Source organism: Rattus norvegicus, chromosome 3 (genome assembly GCF_021556685.1).
Source record: "Rattus norvegicus strain SHRSP/BbbUtx chromosome 3, alternate assembly SHRSP_T2T, whole genome shotgun sequence".
Classification (NCBI taxonomy): Eukaryota; Metazoa; Chordata; class Mammalia; order Rodentia; family Muridae; genus Rattus; species Rattus norvegicus.
Window position 1 is genome coordinate 133,505,388 of NC_141536.1, and position 26,824 is coordinate 133,532,211.

The 26,824-nt window shown below is 39.3% G+C and overlaps 1 protein-coding gene and 1 non-coding gene across 8 annotated transcripts in view; one reads left to right on the forward strand and one right to left on the reverse strand.

Moving 5' to 3' along the window:
- Nucleotides 1-26,824, reverse strand: part of Ralgapa2 (Ral GTPase activating protein catalytic subunit alpha 2) — a 282,313-nt gene that overhangs the window by 111,494 nt on the left and 143,995 nt on the right. For 5 of the 7 annotated variants that reach the window (NM_001421313.1, XM_087651017.1, XM_087651019.1 and 2 more), the window contains 4 exon segments: nucleotides 3,112-3,220; nucleotides 6,944-7,002; nucleotides 7,824-7,952; nucleotides 11,233-11,361. In NM_001421313.1, the coding sequence (NP_001408242.1) occupies nucleotides 3,112-3,220; nucleotides 6,944-7,002; nucleotides 7,824-7,952; nucleotides 11,233-11,361 (426 nt within the window). 7 annotated transcript variants of the gene reach the window in all.
- Nucleotides 5,262-5,364, forward strand: LOC120101950 (U6 spliceosomal RNA). The gene has a single exon (XR_015685205.1). It is a non-coding gene; the product is annotated as a U6 spliceosomal RNA (small nuclear RNA).

Consider the following 26,824-nt stretch of genomic DNA (forward strand, 5'->3'; position numbering starts at 1 on the left):
CCATGTTTCATTTTCTCCACAGTAGTACTACAGGAGACTGTGAAGCATTTCACTACGTTCTTACACTGCTATCACTATTGAGAGGGCTAACAGAGGGGTGTACATGTCATGTTCAAGGGAAGGTAAAGTACTGAGGAAGTGGGAAGATAAACGGGCGTTGTTAGTAAAGCTCTTAGAAGCTGGAAACAGACAAGGGGAAAATGATAAGAGCAGTGGGAGACAGCAAGGGGGCTTAGGGCAGAATGGGAAGACGTGGGGCAGTCAGAGAGGATGTAGTAGGATGGACAGCTGAGTTGTGTGCCTGGAAGGATGGGGAGGGGAAGTTGTGTTTCCCTCCAGGTGAGCAGCAGTATGTGTGTGCAGTGTAGCAGTGAGTGAGGTGAAGGTGGGAGGGATAAAGGAAACCATTCCCCACTCACTCTCACCCATCTTGCAATAAAAGACTGACAATGTGCCAGCACTGAATCAGAGGCAGAGAGCTGAAGGCAGAGGAGTCTGGCAGGTGAGTGCAGTCCGTATTTTCTAGAAACTGGAATTGCTGTGGAGCGGGCTGGTGTTTGTCTCGCATGCTGTGCCAAATACTCTAGCCTGTGGGTTGGAATGATCACACCTAGGCACAGCAGTGGAACATTCTAGCACTGGGATATACTGAGAGGACAGGGGCACAACGTGTAGAATTGGAACTGTTTCTGGTGCCTATTGTTTACCCTCAAAATTACAGAGAAACTGCAGGCATCTTGAGAATTCATAAACATACAGAGAAAATCTGTTCACCTGAGATTCTATTCCTCTATTATCAATCTCGCTAAAATATGTGAATCATTCATTTATCCGATGTGTATGGGGGTTCTGCCTTCGTGCACAGCTGCAACATCTGTATGCTGGATGTCCTTGGAATCCAGAATAAGACATCAATCCTTGGAGACCAGAGTTACAGACAGTTGTAAGCTGAGGGGACTAGGAACCGAACCAGGGTCCTCTGGAAGAGCAGCCAGTGCTTTTAGCCATGGAATCACCCAGAGGTCAGAACCCTGAGCTATTATCAATTGCTATCTCTGTTCTATACTATATAGGAAGTTATATATTTCTAAGATAATGTCAAGTTATTAATAGTTGTTTTCAGGTAAAGGATTAACCTCGGTAACTAACTTAAATGTGTATGTTTAGATTTCAGAAAGGAAACAACTGAAAAACACCCTAGAATTGGGAAAGTGGGGTATTTCAAAAATGAATTGAGATCCACGTTAAGTCAACAAGTTTCATCCAGTAGTTTCTTCTCTGTGGTTTGGAAGTCAGAGCACTGCATATCAAAGTATACAAAGCCCCAGGCATGAGGCCAAAGCATCCTGGTTGGAGCTGGCAAGGACCTTGGTCAGGCCACTTTCCTTAATCTGTTAAGTACTGGTGGCAGTGCCACTTCAGCTCCTAAGATAGGTCCCAGTATTAAATATGACCTCAAGGGCCAGGCCAGAGGGAACTTAGTTGTGTAACATCACTGTTGATAAATTCTTATATTCTTCATCAAAGGCTCAGTATCAGGTGCTCGACCAACTTCTAAGACATAACCCAGGGGTTATGCAGGAGGGATGTGGGATGTGGTGACCAGGATAGAGAATGCACACAGTGGACAAGAGGTATTGAGTTTGGTCAGGAAGGGGCCATTCCAAAGATGAAGGTCTAAGAACACAATGCACCAAGGGCAAACAGGGCTGTCACTGGTCTAGTGACAACTGTCCAGAACCTGCTGTAACCACTGTGACTATCAGAGTTGCAAGAGAGAAGGGATATAAGAGAAGGGACACCAGGATTAGACAAGAGGAATTTCAATAATTTCAATTAAGATTCAGGTGAAACCTCCCACAGCTGAAATAAGCCTCTTATATCTCCTGCATATGAGTTCCCCTCTTCTCTAGTAAAATGGCAAACTGCCTTTGCCACTGAGAACTGACAAATCCTTCAATACAGCACCTGGCAGACTCATTGGCTTTGCAAATTTGATAGTCACAGTGTTAATGATGTCTACTGTTTCTGCACAGGAACCAAGAAGGCAGGATATAGGCTCTGCTTTAGGAGGCAGCCTAACTGCACAAGTGGAAGTTCAATTATATCCTGAATGCCATGTACATCTACTTTCCGTGATGACTCTGTCACTCAGGCCTGTATTGCCTTGGACTTGTGACTGATTTCTCCCGGACAGGACTTCCTCTGTGTAATAGGGATTGTGGTGCTCATCCTGCAGAGCTGTCGAAAAATGTATTTAGAGATCACTAATACTCTACTTTTACGCAATGCTTGATAAACAGCCCATCTTTCAATAACAAAGCTAAGAAGGAATACACCCCAAATGCCTAAGTTCAGGCAGTAGATGAAGACCCAGGCTTCTAGGGGGAAGCTGCAGGTTCCTATCCTACTCATGCTAGAGAGGTTACAGCTTGAAACCTCACTTTCTTATAGCCTAAGATGTCCAGCCACCAGAAGAGCCCTAATTAGCTTCAGCTTGGTCCATAAACACTCAAGACTATAAATGGCCTAAGAACACTAGGGAGGCAGACCCTTGCAAAATATTAACCATGACACTCAGAACAAGACTTTTAAACTATCATCTCTCTATAATGTAGAGAGCTGCAAAAACAGACTAATTAAAGTTAAAACTGGTTAAAATCCTAGGAGTGGGGCTGTCCCTGAATTTCCCTTCCTGTGGATTCTGCTACCCTAACTCGGTCAACTTGTCTGGCATCAGCCAGAAAGGATGTGCCTAGTTCTGCAGTGACTGATGTGCTTGCTGGGTGTCTGTGTAGGGGGTGTGATACCTTGTCAGAGGAGTCAGGGAGCGGGAGTGGGGAAAGGAGCTGTGAGAGGGGGTTGTTGGGAGGGGAGGGAGTGCTGATATTAAAAAAGTAAATAATAAAAAAGTAAATTTTTAAAAAGTCCTAGGAAGGGGTTGGGGATTTAGCTCAGTGGTAGAGCGCTTGCCTAGGAAGCGCAAGGCCCTGTGTTCGGTCCCCAGCTCCGAAAAAAAAGAACCAAAAAAAAAAAAAAAAAAAAAAGTCCTAGGAAAGAACTTAATGTCAAAACAAAACAAAACAAAACACCATTAAGAAACATGAATACCTTCAAAGTTACACCTATCACATTGATGGCATCCTTCACCTGAGGATGGCTGGCACACTGTGCAAGCTCTTCACAGATCCAGACCCCGAGGGAGCAAATGGCGATGCATCTTTCAAAAGAGAAGCAAAGGGAGGAAAAGGCTCATGAAATTCAATATATTTTAAATGACACTTTAAATCTATTCATTCAAAGGAACAGCAATCACAGATATACGAATGAATATTTTCCATGAGAGAAAAGATAAAGAACTTCCAGTGAGGCAGTTTTCAGGATAAACAAAATCACCAATGATGGTTAGCATTTAAATATTTAATGAACCAAGTGGCATGTTTTCTGTTAAGTACCACAATCCATGTCAACCATTTTTGTTGACTCAAAAACTGTTATTACGTTTTAATAACAGGTAATTTTGAGAAGAAATAAAAAGCATGGATTTTAGATTATTGAAAATTGGGTTTGTAATTGTTTTCCTCACAAAGTATATACTATATATTCAAATGTAAGGCAAATACTATATTTGATAAAGTAAATACTTTCAAAATAAATACATTTTCACTTATTTCTTCTAAACTCCATGCTAATATAAATATTCTTCACAGAAATGTGACTTTCTATAAATAAAATGAGAAAGAAATTATAAAGATTATTTGATAGATATAAGAAAATAAACAAAACATATTCCATAAAACCTCGGGCTGAAAAACTGAGTAGATAAAGTTTTTGAGGTGAAATCTGAGGGGCATGAGGCTTAATAGGGCAGAGCACGTCAGTGGCACTAGAAGATTTAGTTACAGTCGTGTTACTTTGGACGTTAAAACATCCAACTTGAAGCACCAAATAGAGTTAAGCCTGGCCATAGAAAAATTCATTACAGAGGCCAGGTAAGTAATTTGGAAATGATCAACAAGCTTGTGTAGACTGACTAGAACCTGTTGCTGGGTCACTTTACTACTGAGTTAAGCAGAGAAGGGGAGAGCATGTGGGAGTCAGGGAAGGTGCAGTGGCAGGAAGAACAAAGATTATGTTGCAGGGGACATGGTGGTTAGAAGAGGGTAAAGACAGACTAACTTCAAGATTGCTAAAAACCATATTAAAATTTTATAAACAGTCTTTATGAGAACTAAATGGAAATCCAAGACAATGAAATTGACTATGGAAAATAAAAATTAAAAGCAAATAAAAAAAAAAGCATAGCAAAAGAGGCAGGAAACAAAGGTAATAAACAGGAGAAATGCTTAGGAGCTCCAATTCAAAATAAAATATTAAATAAAATGGCAAACACACCCAAAAGATCACTGGGATAGCAAATACAAATGAGCTAAGGTTTCAGTTAAGAGATGACGATCACACAACCTTATACAATCATAAATCCAGACATACACAGCTTTCGCAAAGGAATTTTAAAGAGAATGCAGAAAAGCTATTTTTAAACATAGTATGAAATCAGGAGCAGATAAAGTGGTCTCTAAATTAAAACAAACCATCCACACAAACAGAAATACATTTGAATCACTATAGAGATATGACAATTTCAATGACTATGCAACTAATAACACAGCCTTTGACAGAAATAGTAGAAAACAGATTAAGATGCAAAAGTGGGAAGCTTTTAACATAACCCCAGTAAATGATCAATTAATAATAATAATAAATATTATCTTATAATTATATACTTATATAATAATGATGATAATAATAACTGAGAAGGAATGTAGGTTACGTGAAACACTGTAAGGTTACACCTAGAACAGTATGCCAAATAATTAAAGAACAATATATACATTCCCTTCTTTCTCTTTTTTAAATATGGTATTTTTCATTTTTATTTTGTATTTATGGGTATTTTTCATGTATACGTGTAGTGTACAAGGAGGCTAGAAAAGGGCACTGGATCACCTAGGACTGGAATTACAAAGGATTGCGAACCCCTATGTGGGTGCTGGGGTCCAAACCCAAGTCTTCTGGAAGAACACCGGGTGCTTTTAATGGCTGAGACATCTCTCTATCCCCTATATACACTCTTTTCAAGAATATATATCTGCTAAAACTCACCATCCCTGGGGGCATAAGACAAATATAAATATTAACTTTAAATAAAACACAGTCAGTCGTCATGCGTACATTTGGTCTGCACCATGATGACTGGAAACAAGCTTCAGCAGCACATAGACTAGAACTGGAACGATACAGAGAAGATTAGCATGGGCCCTGCGCAAGGATGACGCGCAAATTCATGAAACGTCCCATAATTTTAAGATTAAAAAAAGAGAGGGTGGAGATGGGTTAGCAGTTAAGAGCACTTGTTGCTCTTGCAAAGGACCAGGGTTCAGTTTTCAGCACCAATGTGGTAGCTCATATCCATGTGGAACTGTAGTTTCAGACCAATTACTAATTTATATAAAATTTTAAAAATTCTAAAAATGTTTAAATTAAGACAGTAATAACCATTTATTTTGAAATTAATAAAAAAGCATGGTCCCATGAAAGAGTCATAATAAAAAGTAGAAAAAAACAGAATTGAAAAATATTTCATATCAAAACTTAAAATTTTGCAAAAGGTAGCCCTTACCAATAACCCTTAATAATACTCATAAACATTAAAGGAAAAAAGTTAAAAACACACCAAGTATACATATTTTTAAAGTAACAAAAGAATAACATCACAAGTAGAAGAGTTTTAGAGCTCAAAGCTGGAAATAAAAATTAATATAGAGAGGTAAGCAAAGACAAAACGTACTGTTTGAAAAAACTAGTGACGGTGACGAATCTAACAAGACCAGTCACACAACCAGAGGATACACAAGTATTTAACAGCAAAGATGAAATGGACACATTCTTGGACACTTTGCTAGTGAGATCTACTAGCACACGGGGATACTGATCCTACTGCTGCAAAAGCTATTCTGAGTGTGGAGAAGAAAGAGCCCATTATGTGTTTTATGACCCTCTGGCCTGACATCCAAATGGGATGAGGGCATGATAAGGATGGGAAATTAGAGATGCTGGGTGTAATGTAACTTTCTGGACCAGAATCTATGAATCAGGATGGGTGTATCTTACACCCAAGTTTAGTTCAATGTTAACAAACTGGTAATGTGCATAGCTTATGAAAATGGCAGACTAGAAAAGCTGGATTAATCCATCTACTGAAAATACGTAAAGTGCAAAAAATACAAAACTTAACAAAATGTAAAATCACAAGAGTGCACGAGACAGTAAAGAGTTATAGGCCTCTGTTTTCCCATGAGCCTAAGGGCCAGACCTGTGCAACTGCCTTGAGGCACTTGAGGAGGAAGTGGCCTGACAAGGCTGGGAGTTGAGTTTGAGAGAGGGATGGGCTGCATTCCCAATACTGGCCTTCATCTTGAGAGGAGAGGGAGGGACTTCTTACCACAGTTGGCCTAGAAAGTTGCCCATCTCGGTCACAGACTATAGCAGTCTTAGATGCTTGGCAGATGCACCCAATGTTATCACACATGGCCAACTGTCTCCTGAGGCACAAGTCATCTGCAGTTCAGAGTCTCTGCCCGAAACATACAGCTTTCATGAACTGTTGCTTTATCCCTCCTCCTTACTGAAAGCATCTTTTATTTCTAATCTTGTGTTTCCTTGTGTAGAAGGCAGTGTACTCTGCAATACTCTTCACCTTACCCTTCTCACTAGTAAGGATGGCATTTTAAGCAGCTAAGCATAGCAACTTTCCAACACAATGCTTACTACACATTTCAGTGCATGTGAGAGAAATGTAAAGGAGGTTTTCAAACATTCACTGTTTATACACAAATGTGCATCTTAAAGTTCTAACATGGTTTACCTCTTGTTCATCATTTACCTTGCACATTCATTTGGTTCCTCGGTAGCATTCTTCAGTAAAATATTTATGAGGTAATGCTAAAAACACAAAATTCAGGAAATGAAAATTTGATGTCATTGTTGGTTTCCCGCATGTGCTGACCATGTCACAGGCACCCTGGAGCTAGCAAAAGGCCAGGGAGTTCGGGCAGCCCTTCCTGCAGGGAGAACTTGGCTCACCTCAGCAAGTGCCTCCCTGGGTAACCGAGCCAACCTGCAGCACAGCATTTCTAGGGATCCAGTGGAAATCAAGCAAAGCATCTGAGACTTCCAGATAGGAAAATCTCCATTTTATTGTGATTGGATTAGACACTGTACATTGAATTACAGATTATAATCAGGTATTATGGATTGATTGAGTGCTTTGGGGACTTTTTGTTTGCTTCAAAAGCCATCTGAGGACAAAAAAAAAAAAAAAAAAAAAGATTGCTTACTTTTATTCCCCAAGAAATAATTTGGAATTTCAGATTATTAGTAGCATTTAATCAGGCCAGCAATGGGATTGAATATTTAGCTTACTGGAACTATTTCTTATAAATTCATTTGCTACACTAATGCAGCGTAACTAAGCTAATAGAATTATTACAAATGATGATTCATTACATAATTATGATCCCTAGGAACGATAAACAGATCTAATAATAAAAAAAAAAAAAAACCAGAGGACCAGAGCTATCAGATCTAACTGCAATATGCTATGAACGTGATACATTCACAGTTCATACAACGCACTTCCGAAAATCACTACCAAAGCTTTCAAAAGATACAGCAATGTCAGGGGAGAGTAGGTCAGTGCATGGGATGGAAGGCAGTGATGTGGCTCCAGCTGTAGATGCTAAACTCAAGGTTCAGTTAGGTACCTTGACGTCTTCAGCGCCCGTGACAACATCACTCACTTCTGGTACTGACTGCAGCAGAGGGATCTCCTGGTAGGTATTTGGGAAGCAGACAAGGGAACCGAGGAGAGTGAGAGCTTCTGAACGGGGTGCCTGCACAATGAGGGAAACACCAAATTTCTTACAGACTGGAAGCTGGAAGAGCATGTTTTACTTTGTTCGGGTTTTGACAGGGAATCTTTATCATTTTTCCTTCTGGTATAAAGTGTCAAACTCTCTCTGGTTATTCTCCTTGTGGATGTTTAGGCAAGAGAATTTTGCCTAGATGAAAATGCAAGTCTCCAGGGAACAGAAAGCATCTCTACATTTGGTGTAAACACGTGCTATAAAAGCCGTTCTGTAGACTCGTTCAGAGTTAGAAAGGCAAATGGCTGTCATGGCGACTTTAAATCACTTTGGAGTTCATGATCTTGAAAGAGCAGGGCAATGAGAACAACCTGACATTATTTTTCAAGTAGAAAGCAAAGGCATTCATAAGGAGGGGAGTTGAAGTAGTCATCCAGAGAGAGGCAGGGGAGGTGATACCAGTTAGGAATGGAGCCATGGCATCAGAGATAAAGTCAGTATGCAAAGGTTTGCTTAGTTTTCCAGTATGAAAGTTTGGAGTGACTGCTGTGAGCTGCTAAAGTTGGCTAACATCAGGATGGTGAGTACTTTGGCTAATGATTCCCCTGGTACACACCCAGTGGATACCGCCAGTCTCAGTCTCATGCGACCTCAGAGGCATCTGGCGGGGTTCACAGCTTCTTTGCAGTAAAAGCACTAATATCATGTTGCTTCTGGGATGCTTTCTGGAGAGACCTAAGAGGCTTTTGATGGAACTGCCCATTTCCTTACAGCCTAACGTTAGGATGTGGGCTGTAGTTCTTGCTCTCCTCACTCACAGATCCATACTCAATCCAAGAGCCAGCTAGTCCTGGGGCCCCTCCTGTGTACTGCTATACGGTAATCTTCAGTGTATATGCACCATGGCTTTCACTCTGCTGCTGCTAGGCATCTGAACTGGTTCTAGCTTTGGCTGTTATCTAGTGCTGCGATGTAGAAGCTCCCACAGATTTCTTTGTTGATCTGCTCTGGTACCACACACGGTTGCCTGAGCAAGCAGGGATACTTAGCACTCGTACTAACTGTGATGTGACTCATGCTAACCTGAAAACTCGCTGAGCAGGGGTGTTCCAACCAAGCACTGTCCACCAGGTGCACAGCTTTAAACCTCATATTTACACAGAAAAGTAATTCAAAGTATTCCTCTTCTTTATATAACTGTTATATTCATATTGTCTCCATTTAAAATGTCATTTCGGAGAGCTGGTTTTTTCTTTAGCATCATGGAGGCATGACAGGTAAAATTAGATACACTTAAGGAAGCATTTCTCAACTTAGGGGTTGCAACCCTCACAGGAGTCACACATCAGATATGCTGCACATCAGATATTTATAGTACAATTCATAAAGATAGCAAAATTATAGTTATGAAGTAGCAACAATTTTATGGTTGGAGGTAACCACAACATGAGCAACTGTATCAAAGGGTTGCATCATGAGGAAGTTTGAGAAGCACAGATTTAAGGGGATAACATATACGTGTATGTATATGTATATAGTTAAAAAGCACATTCTCTGTAAAATGAAAGCTATAATTAAGCTTAATTAACCCATCTATCATCTCAGATAGCTGTCCTTTTTCTTGGAGGAACAGTCCCTTGATAATTTTCAAGTTTATCATACAATACTTTTAAGTACGATCATCATGTCGTACAGCATGGGAGGTCTCACAACCAAAACTTTCTGCATTTTGATCAACATCACGCCCTTTACTTCCCAGCCCTTAACAAACACCAGGCTGCTCTGTTTCTGTTCATTTGGCTTTTAATATTTCACATGTCTCGGAGATGATGCAGGCCCATGCCTGGCTTATTTCCCAGGCAAAGCGGCTTCTGGAATCACTCATGTTGTCAAAGATGACAAGATTTCTTTGTTTTTAAGGATGGAGAATATTCTATTGTATGTGTCGCATTTGCTCATCCACATGTGCACACTGAGTTGTTCCCCTAACTGACTAACCTAGGGATGAAGCTGCAGACAGCATGAGGGGCAGTTTCCTCTTCTACATGCTGATTCTACCTCCTTCGGCCATACATCTAACACAATCATCAGAGCACTTAATGGTTTTACTAATTTTAAAAGGTCACTCTATTTTCAATTCCCACCAAGGACTCCCTTTCCTCTGTATCTTCAATAACACTTACTTTCCCTTGTGATGACAGCAACTCTTAACAATGGAAATTTTTATCTTGTGTCCTAATCTGCATTTCTGATTAAAGATACTGAGTATTGCCCATTGACCAATTCATGTCTGCAAGGCTACTTTAAATAACGCACATTGCAAAAGACCCACGTGCACAGGGAGCACCACTATGTATGGTGTAGCATAGAAGGCTGAAGCATGTTCTACAGAAATCCTCCGAGCAAGTAATAAAATTCTAACCAAGTGTGACTCTCTTGCCCATGTCCTGCAATTTTCTTCAATCTAACTTGAAGGCTTAACACTTAACAAGAAGGTTCCTTAAAGATGGTTTCTCCCAATTCAGAAATAGCCAAGTGAGGGAAGGAAGTTGGCATCTTAAAGAAATTGGACATTTTTCTTCATCATTTTTTTCCTTTTCTCATTCTTCCCTTTTGTTCTTGTCTCTCCCGTTTCTTTACTTTCTAAGTTAGCCTCAGAAGCAGGTATTAGGGCATAAAAATACGAGCACAAATGATCAGTTTTACAAGAATTAACCACCTCCAATGGAAAATGAGAAATTAATCATGTATCAGATAAAATTTAGATTCCTGACTACTCATACTGATTTCATTTAAATCCCTGGTAAATCAAATATCTCATCATCTTTATATCTCAAGGGTAGTTTAACATGTAAGAGACCCGAGATTTGATTCTAACCTAAGACCACAAAATTTATTTATTTCTATGAGATTCACAATAACCAAAACTAGATTTAACAAAACAACAACACATTATTTCAAACAAACACTTCAAATTCTCTTTTTACTGCATCTATAACCATAATGTCATTTACTGGAGAATACTAATAAGTGTCTGTAAGATAGGCCCTGCTTCCGTGTAAATGTGCTGACATATTAGTGGGGCTATGATTTCTCACACTTTGGCCTTTTGATGAAACGCCTTTCCAGTACCAGTATGTCATCTGATCCTACAATTTCACAGATCAGCTGCCAGGGTATCTACTCTGAGAGCCCAGTTTCACATCGCACTAATGAGTCAACACCTGTTAAGAGTGGAGAAATCTGAGCCTTGTTAGCAATTGTGAAGTCTCCCAGGAGCTGGGATACAGAACATTGTCATACTCACCGCCAACATGTCTGTACTGAGGACCCTGGCAGCAGCAGTGATAAAGTCCCCCACCAACATGGAGAAGCCAGGCAAACCCAGGGAGAAAAAGCGGGGCGAGCAGTTTTTTATGATGGTGTTTAAGACATCCTGAAAATGAAAATAAGGAAACACAACTGTAATTATATATATGTATGACTGCCACTAATAAGATAGCAGAGCCTGTAGTTCTCACACATATCTGTTGGTAAAGAGAATGGAGACACCAAACTGTCAGACAACTTATCCAAAAGCCACACTGCGACACTGAGGCTAGCTAAACATCTGTCCTGTATTCCACTTGACAACCAGCTCCTTGGACAAGCTACGAGAGTGCCAAGACAGACATATAAATAAAACGTGCAAGCACCTGTCAGTAAAAAAAAACACAAAACAAAACAAAAAACAAAACAAAACAAAACAAAAAAAAAACTGGGCTCCTTCTTCAGCTTCAGTCCCCAGAGGTTAGCGCACACTGTTAGAAAAGCTTATCGGCAAAGGGCTGGAAATGACCACTCTTGTGCGTTTCAGGCACTGAGAGATGGGAATGTGGGTGTGTTAAGGTAATGGTGTAACATGTAAAAGACACTAAGGTCAGGGAGTCACCACAGATCTGACGTGCACAGGAGGTGCAAACACAAAGCCAACAGCAGCCATTTGCCGGAGCACGGCATCAGGAGCATCTCCCTGACAGCTCTTCATCCTGTGTCTGTAGTAGAATCCTGTGGAGGGCTGGCTGGCTCCCAACCCCGAGTCCCTCATTCCTGCCTCTGTGGTGGATCAGATCCACCACAGGACAGTGTCACACCATTACGGCCAGGCCCCCCTCTAAAGCCATCTGTTTGAGTATGTGCATGTATAAATGGGATTAGTATGACAACTACAATCATCTTTTGCACAGATTCTGGCCAGGCACACAAATAAAAACCACATGCTGAAATACTTCAGTTATGTGGCTTGCTGTCGTGCAACTAACAGTTAGTGTTAGTATACAAGTAAACAGCAAAATGGGATAGATAGATAGATAGATAGATAGATAGATAGATAGATAGATAGATAGATAGATATAGACAGACAGATAAAGGGAAGGGATGGAAAAAAAAAGATAAACCAAGATTTCTTCCCAGTTAATATTTAAGCCTGTTTTAATCACATCCTGCGATACACTTTAGGGTCCCTATCAGCCAAGACAAACATTCTCTGGGCTGAGCAGATGGATGCTGCAGGTTAGAAAGTGTGTAGTAGACCCATGCTCCAGGACAGGAACAAAAGATCTACCTTTTTCATAATTAAGCCTCTGATTAATGCCCTGGGCTCCTCAGCACACACCTGTAATTACTCACAGAGGTATGCATTGTGCTGGGGCCTTGTCTCAGAATATCAGGCACCCAGCTCTCCAGCAGCAGATGGAGGCACATTTCTGTTGACATATGCTGCAATGAATGGACTCGTGCAAACCTGGCTAGCAAGGTACCAGAATGCCATGCATCTGAAGATTAATAATGCAAACAGCCTCGATGTTAGCTTTGTTATGTTTGCGCTAATTCCATCTGGTGAGATGAGGAGCTAAAACCATGAAGCCTAAGGGTTTTAAAAACCTTTAGCATTTAGCACACACTAAACTCAAATGAGCCATTCTCACCACTGGAATTTAGAAATTTTGGGTTAAAGATGGTTTTCTGGAATATGTTTGTGGGGACTGGGAATTGAATAATAAGCTGAAACCATAGTTTATAAACTTGCTTCATTGGTGAATATGCAGAAAGAGTTAGGGGGGAAATCATACACTCAGAAACTACACAATTGTCACTGGTGCTAGAAATGGCAGAGACAAAGTAGTTGAGATAAAGTCAAAGGGCTCACCCAGTCCCTGGACCTGGGCCAGTGACTTCAACTGAACCTGCTTCTATGGGCAAAGAGATGGGAAAAAGAGGGACAATGACAGATGGCAAGCCTGCCCTACCTACTCTACCACCCACGTAAGACAGAGCCTGGAGGAAAGTGTGTCTTTGCTCCAGTCACTAAGGACAGCACCGGGGTAGGGTTAATTTGGGAGTTAAAGAGGGGGCCATATGACCAGTCAGCCAAATTACCACCACATGCTGGCTTACTTTGCTTATCTACACTGAAATGGAGCAGTCCAAAGGGTCTATCTTTGAGATAACACTTTAAAATTAGGAGTAGCCACATGGCACTCAGGAGAGCATCTGCCATCCATGTTCCCAACAGAGGAGCATCGACGATGAGCTCCCCTCATTTCTAACTCATAGAAAAATCGTTCTTTCACTCTACTCCTCCACCTCAAGGTATTAAAAATCAATCTTTGGGAATACAAAATAAAATCCTTCAGGTTCTGATAGTTTATATAACCTACAGGGCTTTCCATATGTACCAGACAGAATGGCATTTGCCACACACCATCCCACCAGGGCTGGTCCTCATGCCCTTTGTGGTAGCCTCCCGGGAAAGCAGGCAGGATTTGACGAGTACATTTTTTCAAATGACTCACATTTTTAAAACTTAAAATTATACTAGAAAATGATTATCCCTTGTAAGAAACAGAAAATACTCCTTAAAAACAATATATTATTAACAAGCAAATGATGATGAATTTCTTGTAAAAACAATCACTAGCTCCCAGAAGCTTTTACTTTTGTTAGGCACTTGTCTTTAAAATGGAGGTTTACAGTGTCAGTGGGGCCAACAACCCTGGTTGTACCACCTGCCTTGAGGAAGTCATGAGGATAGGTTGTGATGAGCAAAGAGGCTGTTCTTCTCATCCAATGATTCCTTCTCTGGAGGCTAACTCTACTGTAACCACTGCTGAAAATGTTCCCTGTGTTCAAACTCTCCCTGTGAAGAACTCTAGAACTGGGGCCACAAGGCTGGTTAGCTACTGTGGGCCACCCCAATGTGTTTCTGTCTTGCCTAAGATGAGGTGACCCCTCCTTAATGAGCAGTAAGCAGGGGTATGTAGATGTAAATAGATGTTTTATGGAGGCTTTCAAAGTACAGAAGTAAACAGTGCCAGCAATGTTTTTCAAAATGAAGAACTTTTACTTCCACAGGACTTACTTCATAGGTTCTGTCAACAATATTTAATTAGGTTTTTTGTTTGGCTGGTTTTGTTCTGTTTTGTTTTTTGAAACGGTTCTCTGTGTAACAGCCCTGACTGTCCTAGAACCCACTTTGTAGACCAGGCTGGCCTGGAACTCACAGAAATCCATCTGCCTTGTCCTCCCATGTGCTTGGATTAGTGGTGGGTACCAGCATGCCTGGCCTCCTAATAATTTATTCCATGAATGTTTTAATGATCTACTGAGGAAGAGTATTCTTTAAAAATTTCAGAGATGACACAGAGAAGTTACTTTGATCATATATTACCCCAGAAATTAAAAAGCTCTAGCAATCAGTACCCTAAGACAACCCCTTTAATAAGCAATTAGAGATTATGTACATAACTTGGGGATAAAATGGAAGCAAATTTGGGAACAACCTTTACGTCTTCTAAGCTTTATCCTTTTTGAGGAATTCTACAACCTACGTCAAACAAGTGAGCCTGGGAGTAAGAGTTGACTTTTTTCTGTATCTTCCAAACAGACTAAACAACAGGCTTAGTGTTAAATGGAGTCTGGAGCAGGAGTCAGTTTATTCTTTAGGTTGACTCGGATGGAGCAGACAAGCCTTGTTCTTAGAAGGAAACCAGCCTGTGAAGTGTTGCCACTCGGTGAACGGGACACACTGCACCCCCGTTTTAGTGGAAGGTGCAGTGCTAGCTCCACGTTGAGTGCAGGAGCAGACTGTAAGATGATAATTGTGACTTTGCAGCTTATCACAAGGCTCAGGCTTATGAGAAAGCGACCGGTGAGAACATCTGTCTCTTATCACTGATCTTGCAAAAAATCAGGTAATTCAAATAGAGGCGTGTTGTTTCCTCTCCTCCAAAGCACAGTTCTATAAACACAAACTACATTCAGCTCCTCAAATGAATCGCTTTAATTGAATGCTATGTACACAGTAACTGGAAAAACTATAAGTGATAAGGAAAACATATGGTGACGGCGGCACAAATTGGCTTACTCATTCTGCACAGGGCTGCTTCTTTAGTCCTCTTATAATTGACCTTTAGAACGATAAATGTGTAAAATAATTTTGTTTATTACAGCTCTAAACCTTCCAACAATTACACGAAATGAAACTTTAAAAGGAAGGCCTCCTTCTGGAAGCATTTCCATTGTTTACATAATTGCACAGCTGTAATTTAGTGCTTGTGTTGTTATGGAAAGCAAAAAAAAAAAAAAGGCCATTACTTGCCATTTCAATTCAAAATATTGCATAGTGGTGTCAAAAATGGGGGCAAATGTTCACTTTACCACAGTTTAAAATAGATTAACCCTGCACACCTAACATCTCAACATCTCGTGCTTTGAAAGCCCACCGCGGAGAAGCTGTGTCCTTCCTGTGCTGGCACTGCCGCCACTGTGCTCTCACATGATCACGTGTATATTTTTCACTTATTATTTGCTCATGACCCAGCAGATGATGGCTGTAACACAATAGCTGGCCATCTGTCTCTCGGCCTTTCCTTGGAGGACTTGTGCCTGCTTCTCCAGAGCAAACAGATCGGTTATCCCACCTAAGTCACTTAGGCCTCCGTGAGGCTAAGCAGTCACCAAGAAATAAAATACGTGTGTATAAAATCATTTAACTCCTCATTTGACTCTTCCTTTTAAGAAATGTTATGTAGTGAAATGATTTCATGGTACCTACTTATCTCGTATAGAGCACAGGAACCTTTTATTTGGTAAAATTTGTGTATTCCAATTAATATGATTAATTAAAAAGACAAGATTCGCTCCACAATTGGAAATTATAAAAATATATCTGAGTGAACAGAAATAGTTTTCACATTAAGTGTGGATATGATTTAAATTAACCACAACCACAACCTTTCAGTACCTTTAGAACACATTTGTAAGTATCAGCCTGATATAGTTATACTAACGGATCAGAAGCCTTCCAATTCCTGACCTGGCCCTCTCTTTTCTGCTAGTGGCTCTCTGCTCCTTCTGCTCTATGAACAAGAGCATCCTTTTACAGACAGATTATAAGCTGCTACCTAACCTCTGATAACAAAAATAAAACTTTGGGGGGCTGGGGATTTAGCTCAGTGGTAGAGCGCTTACCTAGGAAGCGCAAGGCCCTGGGTTCGGTCCCCAGCTCCGAAAAAAAGAACCAAAAAAAAAAAAAAAAAACCTTTGGTTATTACACACATCCTCCCGTTGCCCCCACTATCCAAACCCCACCATGAAATAGTAGAACATGGCACCAGAATCAAACTGCAAATTACTCTCAAGAGGTGAGTCAAATGATGCGTGGTATACACCACAAGTTCTCTCTATAAATGGCCAAGTAAGATGCAATTTATTTAGAGAAAAAGCAGGATTTGAGAAATGTGACTTCTGTGGGTGTGACTATGTTACTCAAAGTCCAGAGAAACAGGGTATGATAGAGTAATTGGGCTTAGTGACTGAGACTCAAAGACTCCTTTTAGCTCCGTGCCCTGAGGACCACTGTGACATAGAGTTTCCAGGACAGTGGCATGCACAAGCAGAAGGGAAGTGGGGTGTGTTAAAGACACTTCTTATGGCAGAGAACTGCTCTGCCAGTCCCACAGCAAGGTGTGGGAGGGGGCACTAGGTAGCCTGCAAGCCCAAAGGAAGCATCTCGAAGCTTGTTTATGTCTGCATAACAACTAATCCCTCATCTGCCAGGGAAAGCTCTGCTGGCCTTTGAGAAGCAAGACCCAGTGGCTTTGATTTACTATATATGACTTTATTTTATAGCAGAGTTGAAAGGCCACCAGCCCTATCCAAGTGCCTCTTCTTTTTGCTATTTGTAACAACTTTATGAAATACTTCATATGTAATAAAATTCATCCTATAATGTGTACAAACTAGCTTTTAGTGTAGTCCCAGAACTAAGCAAACATCAGCACTATCTAACTTGAGAACGTTTTCCTCACTCCCAAGTGAAACTCAGTGTCCATTAGCAGCCGCTCCCTGCTTTCCATCTATCCATGCGCCTGGCAACCACTAATCTGCCGTCTGTCTCTGGATTTGCTAGTTCTGAACATTCAGAATATGGAACATTATAGTGTGTGCCATTTATATCTGGCTTCTGCTACTTAACATGCTTTCAAGGTTTATCCTGTTTTAAACTTTGTTTGATTTTCTTTGAGATAATGTCCATGTAGCCCAGGCTGACCTCAAATTTACGATTTGAGGCTGGCCTTAAAATCCTGACACTCTTTGGTCTCTATCTTAGAACTGCTGGGATTATAAGCATGAATGAACATTTCTGGCATGCCTTTATAAAAATAACTAAATAATATTCTATTATATGAACAGTCTTTCTTTTATCTTTAATCTCTGAGACTAGGTTTCATGTAGTCAATGGTTTAGTAATCCTCCTGCCTCGGCCTGCTGAAGGCTAGGAGGTCAAGTGTGAGCCCGATGCCCACTCTGGTTACTGTTGTAGTAGATGGGAGGCCTGTGTGCTGCCTCTACCTCGGCACTCATCAACAGTGGCACTATTAAGATGCATGAATCTCTGTGGCCAGTTCCTTCACAGTGGAACTGCCACTTCTGAGAACTGTGTGTTCAGTTTGAGGGACTGTTTCTCCACTTTATATTCACACCAGGAAAGTTCAAGGGTTCCAATTTCTCCCGATCTTGTCATAATTATTTTCCCTTTTAATAAAATTAGCTTAACAGCCACCTTAGTGAGTGTGAAGTGGTACCTTGTGGTTTTGGTTTGCATTTCTCCGTGACTGATTATGTTCAACATCATTTCCCGTGTTTGTGAGCCATTTTGATGTATTCTTTGGAGATATTTTAGTCTATTTAAGCCCTTCATTCTTTTATATTTGAGCCATTGATTTGCTATTGAGCTGTGATGCTACTTCCTATATTCTGGCCAGGAGACCTTTATTGGGCATGTGATTTGCAAATATTTTCTACTATATTGTGAGTCATCTTCTCACTTGCTTGATATGTCCTTGATATGTACTTGATGGTAGATTTTAATTTTGGTAAAGGACAACTTTACCAAATCTGAACTCAGGTCCTCATGTTTGCACAGCAAGTACTCTTAACCAATGATCCAACCTTCTAATCAACACCCACTTTTATTGCTTTCCATGTAGATGTCTAGTTGTCCCAGCACCACAAGAAAAATGACATCTTCCCCATTGGATTATTTTTGCACCTACAGCAAAAATTAGTTAATCATAGGCACATGTGTCCTTCCATACTCTCAATTCTATTTCACTGCTCTATATTAACTACTTAATAATACCATACTATTTTAGCCAGTTGTAAAACCAAAAATTATGATTTCATATTGTTCTTAAATATTATTTTGCCTATTCAGAACTCTCTAGAAATCCATATGCATTGTAGGATCAGCTTTTATTCTTCTGCCAAAGAGATCACTGAGATAATGAAGACTGTGTAATCTGTAGATCAGCTTTGAGAGCATTGTTTTCAGAACTAAGAATATGGGATATTTCCTATTTGTATATATAGGTGTCAGTGTTCAATAGTAGCATGTATATTTTGTGATGTTCATATATTATACTTGCTTGGATAAGTTTATCCCCATGAATTTTCAACTTTTGAGACTACTATAAATGAAATTATCATTTTATTCATTTCCTTTTAAAATTTTCCATTGCTGATATTTAGAACTGCAGTATGGTGGGTTCTTATATATTACCCTTGTATTTTATAAACTTACAAAATTAACTTACTAGCTCTAGTAACTTGTATATATTCCATACACATATGTTTTCTAAGTATAGACATAAATACAGAGTTCTTCCTACTTTATTGACCATATTTTTAAATTTCATCTTCCTAATTACCTATCCTAAGCAATTAGAAGACTCCAGGGAGCTGGGGGGCAGTTAATTTTGGTTAAAACCTTGATTGGATTATGAGGCAACAGAATGTTGATGAAGCACACCTTCAGGCCTGTCAGTGAAGCATTTCTGGGAAGAGAAGCTTGTCCCCTTGACTGAAGGTGGAGAAAGATAAAGCTGAGAGCCAGTATGTTTTCCTGTTTGCCGTTACACCGGAGACCACTATGCTGTTCCTGCCACCATGCCTTCTTAGTCACCAGGGACTGTATTTCTCTGAACTGTGATCCAAAACCAATTCTTCCTCTTTTACATATTTGGTCTCAGTAATGAGAAAAGTAACTAATAGGACACTTTGTTACAAAGGTGGGGAAAACCAACATCCTTGATTTGTTCTTTATCATTAGGGGCATATAGTAGTTTAAAATGATAATGTGCTATTTCTTCAGTGGGAAGACAGCCAGAGACTCTGATGTAGCATCTACACCCAGACAAACTTGTATTCAAAATAGTTTTGAAGAGAGGCATATTAGTACTTTTCACAAGAATGTATAGAGTATTGTGATGTTAGCACCACCAAGAGAAGTTTACCTTCCATCACTTGACCCAATTAATTTCCTTAGCCCTAGTTCCCAGTCACATGAACCAAACATAAAACTCCTTAATCCTGACCAATGCAACTCCAGCTTACTGCTCCTCATAGACTGTGAGGTTAATGCTGACTTTCATGTGTGCTTCCTACAATAAGCAGGTTATAACCCACCAGGAAGGAAGATCGAATCTCTATACTTCCTTAAGATGATGAAAACTGTTGAGAGTCATGGAAAGAAGTGAGGACCTTGAAGACACTGGCCTACCCATATAATTATCTCGGTTGTCACCTTGATAAACCTCAAATCCACAACACTGCAGTTTGTCCAACAGCTGCCTAATGAGGTTGATGCTAATGCAGAAGAGCAGTAATTAACTCTTCACCCGAGACCTCAGAAAATAAGGGCTGCAGTAAGCTATTGCCAACAAATGGGAGCAGAAGGAGGACTTGTATCATTCTCTAAACACTGGCATTTGATGCAGCCTGACAGAAGCCTGGACATGAGGAAAGGTCCATGAAGACAGTCAGTTATACACTGTCAAGGAAATTCCTAGGCCTGGGAAGCAGGATAGGAGGCTGGAAAGATACTTCCTCTTTGAGAGATAACCAATTGCTCTTCTCAATCTTTGACTCTTTTTCCCAACTCCTATGGAGCCTCTTAATGCTCTCCAGAGGAGGCAAAAGCAAAGGGTCACATGACCACTATCACAGATGGTTAAAAAATGCATTTTAGTAAACTAAAAATGCATTTTAACTCATCATATAAGCAACAGCATTAAGATAAAATAGGGCCGAACATGGCCACACATGTCTTTAATCCCAGTACTCAGGGGCAGAGATAGGTGGATTTCTAAGAGTTCAAGGCCAGCCTAGCCTACACGGTGAGTTCCATGCTAGCAAAAAAAAATACATAGTGAGACCCTATCTAAAATAAATAAATAAATAAATAAACTAACTAACAAAAAGAATGGACAAAATAAGAACAATAAGTCACATAATTAATACAGGTCCTTTATAAAACTGATCGGTGACTGTTCATCCTGTCTCAGGAATACCTCAGTCTCAGTTTTTAGAATGTTATAAGGGAATATTGGATGGTGCATGTTGTTAATCCCAGCACTATGTGACCTTAAAATAGCATCTATGAATGTGATCTAGGTCTCTTAAGAGGAAATGAATAAATCCCTTAAAGAAATCTATAAAAATATAAGTGGTGGAAGGAAATGAAAAAAATTATGCAAGATCTGAAAACAATAATATCAATCAATAAAGAAAAATCAAACAGGGAAATGAAAACTTTAGGAACTAGAACAGTAAGCTCAGAGGTAATTTACACCAACAGAATACAAGAGATAGAAGAAATGGATACCGCAGTCAAAGAAAATGTTAAATCTAAAAAAATTCTGGTACAAAATATATGGAACACTATGAAAAAGACCAAATCTAATAGGCACAGAAGAAAGAGAAATAAATTCACATCAAAGGCATAGAAAAGATTTTCAGTAAAATCATAGAAGAAAATTTCCACAACCTACAAAAAGAGCTGTCTTTCAAGGTACAAGAAGCATATAGAACACCTAATAAACTGGACCAGGAAAGAAATTCCTGTAACACAATGATCAAAACACTAAATGTACAGAACAAATAAAGAACATTAAAAGTGGAGAGAGAAAAAGACCAAGTAACATAAAAAAAGCAACCCTGTTAGTATAATAGCTGACTTCTCAACGTAGACTCTAAAGGCCAGAAGGGCCTGGGCAGGTGAGCTGCAGATTCTAGAAGATCACAGATGCCAGCTGAGACTACTATTCCCAGCAAAAATTTTAGTTACAATAGATGGAGAACGTAAGACATTCTATGACAAAGTCAAATTCAAGCAATATCTACCTAAAAATTTCACTCTACAGAAGGCACTAGAAGGAAAACTCCAACCACCCAAAAATAAATAAATAAATAAATAAATAAATAAATAAATAAATAAATAAATAAAACAAAACCCACATCCCCAAACCCATAAGGAATAAATAATCCAAGACCAGCAAAATCAAAAGAGGGGAAACACATACAACAACACAACAACAAAATAACAGGCATCAGCAAACACTATTCACTGATATCTCTTAAATCAATGGTCTCAATTACTTAACTAAAAAGACACAAACTAACAGAATGGAACCAAAACCAGGATCTGTCCTTTTGGAAATCCAGGAGACATGCCTTAACATCAGGACAGACATTACTTCTGAGTAAAATGATGGTAAAGCATATCTTAAGCAAATGAACCTCAGAAGCAAGTGGGCATACCCATTTTTAATATTTGACAAAATATACTTCAAACCAACACTAATCAAAAGAGTTAGGGTAGGACACTACATACTCATCAAAAAAAGATCCACCAAGAAGACTTCAAATCTATGCACCCAACACAAAGGAGCTCAAATTCATAAAAGAAACATTACTATGGCTTAAATCATATATTGACCTTCACATACCAACAGATAGGTCACTTACACAAAACCTAAACAAGGAAATGCTGGAACTAACTTATGTTATAAACCAAATGGATCAAATAGAAATTTACAGAACATTTCACCCGAGCACACAAAAACTATACCTTCTTCTCTGCACCTTACAGAATGTTCTCCAAAATTGACCACATACTTGAATAAATAGCAAGTCTCAGCAGATTTAAGAAAATTTGAAATAACACTATGTATCCTATCTAATTACCACAAATTAAAGCTGAATACCAAAAAGAACAGAAATAACAGAAAACTTACAAACTCATGGAAACTTACTATTGAATGAAGGTCAAGAAGAATTAAAGACTTTCTAGAATTTAATGAAAATATATACAATATATACATAACATAGCCAAACTAAGGGACACAAAGAAAGTAGTTCTAAGAGGCAAGACCAGGGCTAGATGGTTTTAGCTCATAGTTCTACCAGACTTTCAATGCCAATACTCTTCAAATTATTCCACAAAAGAGAAACAGAAGGAACATTGCCCAATTTGTTTTGAGGCTACTGTTACTAGCATACTCAAACTACAAAAAGACTTAAGAGAATTGTAAGCCAAATTTCCTTATAAACACAGATGCTAAAGCTATCAATAAAATATTTGCAAACAGAATCTAAGAACACATCAAAAAGATCATCCACCAAGATCAATAGGATTCATTCAGGGATGCAGGATGGTTCAGTAGATATGTAAATAGTTAAACATAATTCACCATACAAACAAACTGAAAGACCAACCAACCAACAAACAAACAAACAAAACATATGATTGCCTCATTATATGCAGAAGTGGCCTTTGACAAAAGTCCTAGAGAAACAAGTGACACATAGGACATACCTCAACATAATAAATGCAGTTTACAGCAAGCCCATAGCAATATCATCCCAAATTGAGAGACACTCAAAGCAATTCCACTAAAAATCACGAACAAGACAGGGTATCTGCTCTTTCCACACCTATTCACTATAGTACTTGAAGCCTTAGCTAGAGCAATGAAATCACTGAAGGAGATCGAAGGAATACAAATTGGGAAGGAAAAAGTCAAAGTATCTTTATTTGCAGAGGATATGATGGTATATTTAAGTGAGCATAAAAATTTCACCAGGGAATGTCTCCAGCTGATAAACACTTTCAGCAAAGTAACTTAATCAAAAATTAATTCACAAAAATCAGAAGCTTTCTTATACACATAGGGCAAAAGACTTGGGAAAGTAATTGGAAAAATATCCTTCACAACAGTCTCAAATAATACAAAATATCTTGGGGTAACTCTAATGAACCAAATGAAAGACTTGTATGATAAAAACTTTGCAAAAGTAAAGAAACTGAAGAAGTATTAGAACATGAAAAGATCTTCCATGTTCATGAATCAGTAGAATTAATGTAGTAAAAATGACAATCTACCAAAAGCAATCTAAAGATTCAGTGCAATCCCATCAAAGTTCCAACACAATTCTTCAAAGATTTTTGAAAAGATAATCTTCAGCTTCATATGAAAAAAAAAACCCAAAAATACAGGATAGCTAAAACAATCCTGACAAAAAACACAACAAAACGAAACAAAACAAAACAAACAAACAAAGAAAAACCTACTAGAGGAATCACTATTCCTGAGATCAAATTGCACTACAGAGCTGTAGTCATAAAAACAACATGGTACTGTCACAAAAACAGACATGTTGATCACCAGAATTGAACTAAAGATGCAGACATAAACCAGACATATGAATACCTGATTTGTGATAAAGAAGCAAAAAGTACATACTGGACAAAGGACAGCATCTTAGATCCATACTTACCACCCTGCACAAAACCCAAGTTCAAGTGCATCAAAGACCGCAACATAAAAACCAAATACACTGAAACTGTAGAAGAGAAAGGGAGGAATAGCCTTGAACTCATTGGTACAGGAAGCTTTCTGAACAGAACACTGTTAACACAGGCACTAAGACCAACAATTAATAAATGGTGCCGCATAAACCTAGAAGCTTCTGGATGGCAAAGGACACCATCATTTGAACAAAGTGGCATCCTACAGAATCAGAAAAGATTTTTGCCAACTTATACATCTGATAGAAGATTAATAGTCATATACATAATATCCAATAAATCTCAAAATATAGTTATCAAGAAAACAATCAAATTTAAAATGAGGTCCATATCTAACAAAGGGGGTGGGGACTCAGATGGCTGGGAAACATAAAGAACTGCTCAGCTTCCTTAGCCACTCGGGAAACGCAAATCAGAACTGCTTAGTGATTCTATCTTGCACATGTCAGAATGGCTAAAATCAATAAAACAAGTGACAGCTCATGCTGGCAAGGATGTAGAATGAGAGAAGCTCTCATCCATTGGCGATGAGTGCAAACTTGTACAGCCATTATGGAAATCAGTGTGGCATTCTATAGGAAGATGGAAATCAATCAATCTACTCAAGATCTAGCTATACCACCACTCTTGGGTATACAGTATATACCTAAAGAATGCTTAAAGCCCATCACTGAGACACTTGCTCAATCATGTTAATTTTTGCTTTATTTATAGTAGCCAGAGAAATTGGAAACAATCTAGATGTCCCTCAACCAATGAATGAATAAAGAAAATGTACTACATTTACACTATAGAATATTAAGTTTATGCGGCACCATTTATTAATTGTTGGTCTTAGTGCCTGTGTTAACAGTGTTCTGTTCAGAAAGCTTCCTGTACCAATGAGTTCAAGGCTATTCCTCCCTTTCTCTTCTACAGTTTCAGTGTCAAAATATGCAATATTACAGTTTCAGACGTCAAAAATATGCAATCATGAAATTTGAAGGTAGATGGTTGAAACTAGCAAAACTCATCGTAGGTGAGCTAACCCGCACCTAGGAAGACAAACAGGACATTCATTCGCTTTTATGTGAGTATTGTTAACTCAATGATGTGTTACGTCAATGATAACCAAACTACAATCCATACAACCAGAGGTTAGGTATAAAGTGAGCAATTATGAGAGACAATTTTCTCTCCAGGAAAGGGAAATAGAATAGGTAGTTGTGGATAGATTTGAGGGTGGGGGGCTGAAATGAAATGATCAAGCGAGGAAGGGAGGGAAGAGGGGGATGGGGGAGGGAATACAGGGAGAGATAGCTAAATTCAAAGGCCATTTGAGGAGTAGTATGGAAACCTAATTCAGTGGGAGTTTCCTAAAATATATACATATATGAGATGATCTAAATGAAATTGCCAAATCAGGAGACAGAGCCACAGCGGGTCATCATTGTCACCAACTGATGCTTCTAGTACTGGGACAGAGTTATATCGAATTGAGTTGTTGGCCAAGAGGTCCCAGGGGGTTGCTTTTCACAAACTGATGCCAAGGCCCCATTGCTGAAGATAAAACTCAATGACCATGGAGAAGTAGAGCTGGTGTCTACAGAGAGCCTTTACCACTAGCTCTCTGGTACAGGAAGGTACTCTGCAGGCTACCAAAGGAGAAACGTATCAATGACAAATGCAGAGAGACCCACAGCCAGACATGCAGTGTATGAGAGACCATGGAACACTTGGCCCTAAACAGTATGTCTCCATCAAAACCCTCCTCTCAGAGATGAGGGAAGGCTGCAGAAGAGAAGGCAGAAAGAGTGTAAAGAGACAGAGGGGATTGAGGACACTAAGAAAACAAGGTTCTCTAAATCAACATGACATATGTACATATGAACCCATAGACACTAAGGCAGCATGCACAGGGCATTCATGGGGGTCTGAGAGCTGAAAGGAGATGTGGACGTATGCATCTATCCCTAACCCAGATGCTATCTCCAATTGATAACCACTTATAGATGAATTAGTTTTTTCCAATGGAGATTCACAGGGGAAACAAACGACTCTTAAGGACGGGTCGCATGCCCAGCATTAGGTGGTCAAGAGAAATGAACTCAATGGCATTATAGGAGGTTCCTCATACCATCTCAGGATTTCTCCTTGTTTCACGAATGTTATTTTATTTTTAATACATGTGTGCATACATATACATGCATACATACACACACATACATACAGGTCCTTTGTGTATAATTATAGCTTTTAGCATAATGTTTTTATGGGATTCCTAAGGGTGAGAATGAGTGAGTCTCTAATCTGTGTCTGCTTCCTGTCCTTCTTCTTGGGCTTTTTTCCTTTTGTCTGTCTGTTTTGTCCTACCTCTATGTGCTGTTTTTTGTTTCATCTTATTGATATATTTTATTATTATCCCTTAGAAGTCTGTCTGTTTTCTAGTGACTGAAAAGGAGGGATCTAGTGGGAGAAGAGGTGAAGGGAGGGGAAACCATAATAAGGATATATTATGTGGGGTGAAAAAGCTATTTTCAATGAAAGAAAAAAAAAACCCACTACTCATACTTAAATAAACAAGTAAATAAAATAAACTAAATAAACCCTAAAATAAAAGTCAAACTCCCAAAAGACATTCTGCATAGACATTTAATAAGTCACTCATTTCCTCCCTGGTCTCAGCAATATCTTCTCCGGACAGGAGACTGCTACATGTGGTTGGGTG